The following is a 4395-nucleotide window of genomic DNA, read 5'->3' on the forward strand; positions in this document are numbered from 1 at the left end:
AAAAAAAAAAGAACTAAGTGAAATGGAGATAAGTAATTGATCAGATGCAGAGTTCCAAATGCTGGTTATAAGAATGCGCAGTGATCTCAGGGAGAACTTCAACAGAGAGATGAAAACCATAAAAAAGAACTAGTCAGAAATAAAGGATACAATAACGGAAATGAAGAATATATTACAGGGAATCAACAGTAGATTAGATGAAGCAGAGGATCCAACCAGTGATGTAGAAGATAAGGTAGCAGAAAACACCCAACCAGAACAGCGAAAAGAAAAAAGAATCCAAAAAAATTAAGGAGAGTTTAAGGAGCCTCTGGAACAATATCAAGTGTACCAACATTCACATTATAGGAGCACCAGAAGGAGAAGAGAGACAGCAAGGAATTAAAAACCTATTTGAAGAAATAATGGTGGAAAACTTCCCTAACCTGGAGAAGGAAATAGACATACAAGCCAAGGAAGTACAGAGCGTCCCAAACAAGATAAACCCAAAGAGGCCCACACCAAGACACATCATAATTAAAATGCCAAAGGTTAGATACAAAGAGAGACTCTTAAAAGCAGCAAGAGAAAAGCAGTTAGTTACCTACAACAGAGCCCTCATAAGACTGTCAGCTGTTTTCTCAACAGAAACTTTGCAGTCCAGAAGGGAATGGCAGGAAATATTCCAAGTGATGAAAAGCAAGGACCTACAACCAAAATTGCTCTACCCAATAAGGCTGTCATTTAGAATTGAAGGACAGATAAGGAGCTTCTCAGACAAGAAAAAGCTGAAGGAGTTCATCACCACCAAAAGTATTACAAGGAATCTTAAAGGGACTTCTTTAAGATGGGAGGGGAGTTGAGGATGGGTGAAAGGGGAAGCGATTAAGAAGGACAAATTGGTTGTTACACAGTAATCGTGGGAATGTAAGGTATAGCATAAGGAATATAGTCAATAATGTAATAACTAGGTATGGTGCCAGATCAGTACTAGATCTACCAGGGTGATAGATGAGAATGGGGATGGGGGCAGGGTGAGAAAAGTGAAGGCATTAAGAAATACAAATTGGTAGTTAATACAGAATGGGGACTATAATCAACAATGTTGTAAAGATCATGTAAGGTGCCAGATGGGCACTGGACTTATCAGGGGGATCACATCATCGACTGTGTAGATGCCTGACCAATGTGCTATACACCTGAAGCTCAAGTAGAATAATATTGAATGTCAAATATAACTAAATACATAGGTATATATAGTCACGGGATGTGGAGTACAACATAGGGAAGATAGTCGATGGTATTGTGACAGCTATATAAGATGTCAGAGGAGTAGCTTGGGGGGTGGGTTATACTTTATGAGGGGTTTAAATGTCTAACTATTACGTTGCTTTGTACACCTGAAACTAATGAAAAATTAATTAATTTTTAAATGATTATTTAGAAAGCTACTTGACCTTTTTAAAGCATAGACCCAGGTAATAATCTTAGAAATCAAGTTAAAAGTTACAAGTACTAAATAACGGTTTCATTTTTTAACTATATATATATATTTTTTTCATATATATATATATGAAAATGGGCAAAAGGAGAGACAGCTCACTGAAGAGGATATAGAAATGGCAAATAAGTACATGAAAAGATATTCAACATCATCAGCCGTTAGAAAAATGAGAATTAAAACCATGAGGCACACCTATCAAAATGGCTGAAATAAGAAAATAACACCACCAGGGCCGGCTGAGTGGCTCAGTTGGTTAAGAGCTCGCTCAAGAGTTTGAGCTCTGAGCAACAGNTGTGAGCTGGTGCATTGTCGTGATGCAAGAGCCATGCATTGTTGGCAAAAAGTTCAGGCCGTCTAACTTTTTCATGCAGCCTTTTCAGCATGTCCAAATAGTAAACTTGGTTAAGTGTTCATCCAGTTGGTACAAATTCATAATGAATAATCCCTCTGATATCAAAAAAAGGTTAGCGACATTGTTGCAACAAGTTTGCAACCTTAATTTTCTGACCTCTAGTTTTGACCTTGCAGACCCCTTGAAAAGTTCTCAGAGAGCCCCAGACCTCACTTTGAGAACAACTGATATAATCACTCCCACAATACGATCAATAACCTATTAAACACTATGAACAACTTTTCTGAAACTTGCCTACAGTTTTAATTATGCAAAATAAATATCCTTAAAGTAAAAATAAATGAGAAAGTTCACAAGAAAGAGTTCCCAGCTATATATAAAAGGAATAACAAAAGGCAACTCCTGGTTTTACTTAACGTTGGTAATTTTAGGGCGGCAACCCACAAATGTTGATAAGTTACTGCTACTTTGGCCAACTAGAGCTCTTTCATCCTATTGGTCCATTTATTCTTCCCATACTTGATCTTTACAGACATGGTCTTTAAATGGTCCCAAAGAAACCACTTTGATGTATAGGGTCAAACACAGGCTATGTATAAATCAAAAGTTCTCCTGTTCATGAACTCCTCTCTCCTGCCACTCTTCCCTTACTTTAAAAGAATCATCAATTAAGCAGTTGTTTAATGTTGTAAGTGAAGCAACATTCTTATACTTCTATAGTAAGTTCTCAACACTTACACTCATAATGCAAGCATTTTTCGGTGTGCCTCTTTTGGTAATAAAACATCCTATTGGAAATCCTGGTGTGCAGTACTTTTTTCCATCTTCCATATCCCGACACCATATTACTGGCATATTATCAATAATCCTAAATATAAATATTTTTAAAAGAAAATATTTAACACACATTTCACATCAAGCAATATTAACACCATCTAACATATATTTAGGTTCAAATTTTTAATGAAAGTCGAGTCACAAAAAAAACAGTACACAATTTCAAGTATCTATTAAAACTTCTTCTGAAAGGAAATGAAAAATTAAGTCGTGTTCTTTCAGATGCAAAACCTACCAGTGATGTTGATAATTCAGCTGTATTCCTTTCTTCAAAAAAGCCAGCTTTTTCTTTTGGTCTTCATTTGCTATATCATAAGATTTTTCACATACTTTTATACATGTTTCTGTTTTGTTAAAAGAAAACTGTTAAGAAAGAATTGAAAATATTAAGAGATTGGACTACATTTTATAAATCAAATGTCACAAATAAGCACTTTATCTCACAGATAAAACTTTTCCTCAGAGACTTCAGTATGCCATCATCCTCAACACTATCTCCTCTAAGTTTCAATTCTTACCTAAAATGATTACACTAGACACACAAGACACACACACACAAGCACAATGCTTTCACCATTGAACAGAATTAATTTGGTTTCTTCAGTAATAAATAAAGTGGGATACAAAATCTACTGTAGCGCCTCACCTTGAAGATGGCAGAATAGACAGACGCTGTGCCGACTGCATTCCACGATCACACCAAAATTACAAATAATTTATAAGATATTCAACCTCGGAAGTTCCCTAGACACTAGATGAGCAGAACCTCTAAACCAAGGACTTAAAGAGGAGGCCACATCGTGTCTGGTAGGAGGGGCGGAAATGAGAGAGGGCAAACCCCGTGAGGGACACCTCAGCGGTGGGGAGGCTTCTCCGGTTGGGGGCGAGACCCTCTGGCCCCACACCGCGCTCAACACCCCAGAGTTACTTTGCCGGGAAAAGGAGTTCTACGATAGCTGGAAATAGAAAATAGTGAGGACTCTCTTTGCTCAACTCGGTGAGGCTGAGGGCAGCTGGAGAACCAGTGGAGCTGGCAAACCAACTCACTCACTGGTGAGCACTCACCCGGTTCCTGGTGGGGCACAGGCTGTCACTGAAGTAGACCTACAGCGGATCCCCTCCAAGGTGGTCCTGGGGCTGGTGCCCCCAGTGGCCAGCTTCAAAACAAGCTGGAGCATCACCCAGCCATCTCCAAGTACGACACACCCAAAGGGCAAATTGGGCAGGCACCAGAGTCCTGCTGAGGCAGATCCCGCTCCATAGGGTCAGCCCCTGCACAACAACTCTTCCACTGTAGTCAAGGCCAGTCCTCAGAACCAGTGAGTCGAAGGGTCAGTTCCCTGCCCCCCCATTGTTGTGCAATTATCAACCAGGTCTCAACTACAAGAGGAGGGCACACACAATGCACACAAGGGACACACCTGGAGCTCGTGGTTCAGGTGACCAGAAAGACTGCCACTGAACTCCACAGCACACCTAATACATAAGGCCACTCTATTAAGTCTGGAAGACATAACAGCCCTACCTAACACATAGAAAGAAACACAGGGAGGCAACCAAAATGGGGAGACAAAGAAACATGTCCCAAATAAAAGAACAGAACAAAGCTCCAGAAAAAGAACTAAGTGAAGGGCCGGCTGAGTGGCTCAGTTGGTTAAGAGCTCGCTCAAGAGTTTGAGCTCTGAGCAACAGTGGTTCGAGTCAGCCCGAGCTGAGCAGCCGT

The 4395-nt window shown here is 39.9% G+C and overlaps 1 protein-coding gene across 1 annotated transcript in view; it reads right to left on the bottom strand.

Moving 5' to 3' along the window:
- The window catches only part of LOC109396166 (transmembrane 9 superfamily member 2-like), a 92095-nt gene that overhangs the window by 70952 nt on the left and 16748 nt on the right, over window positions 1-4395 (bottom strand). Inside the window, exons 4-5 of the mRNA XM_019667778.1 lie at window positions 2908-3035; window positions 2574-2703 (exon numbers count right to left, since the gene is read on the bottom strand). Of these exons, the coding sequence (XP_019523323.1) occupies window positions 2574-2703; window positions 2908-3035 (258 nt within the window). The remainder of the gene's footprint in view (window positions 1-2573; window positions 2704-2907; window positions 3036-4395) is intronic.

The sequence above is a fragment of the Hipposideros armiger genome, unplaced genomic scaffold (genome assembly GCF_001890085.2).
Source record: "Hipposideros armiger isolate ML-2016 unplaced genomic scaffold, ASM189008v1 scaffold_505, whole genome shotgun sequence".
NCBI classification, from domain to species: domain Eukaryota; kingdom Metazoa; phylum Chordata; class Mammalia; order Chiroptera; family Hipposideridae; genus Hipposideros; species Hipposideros armiger.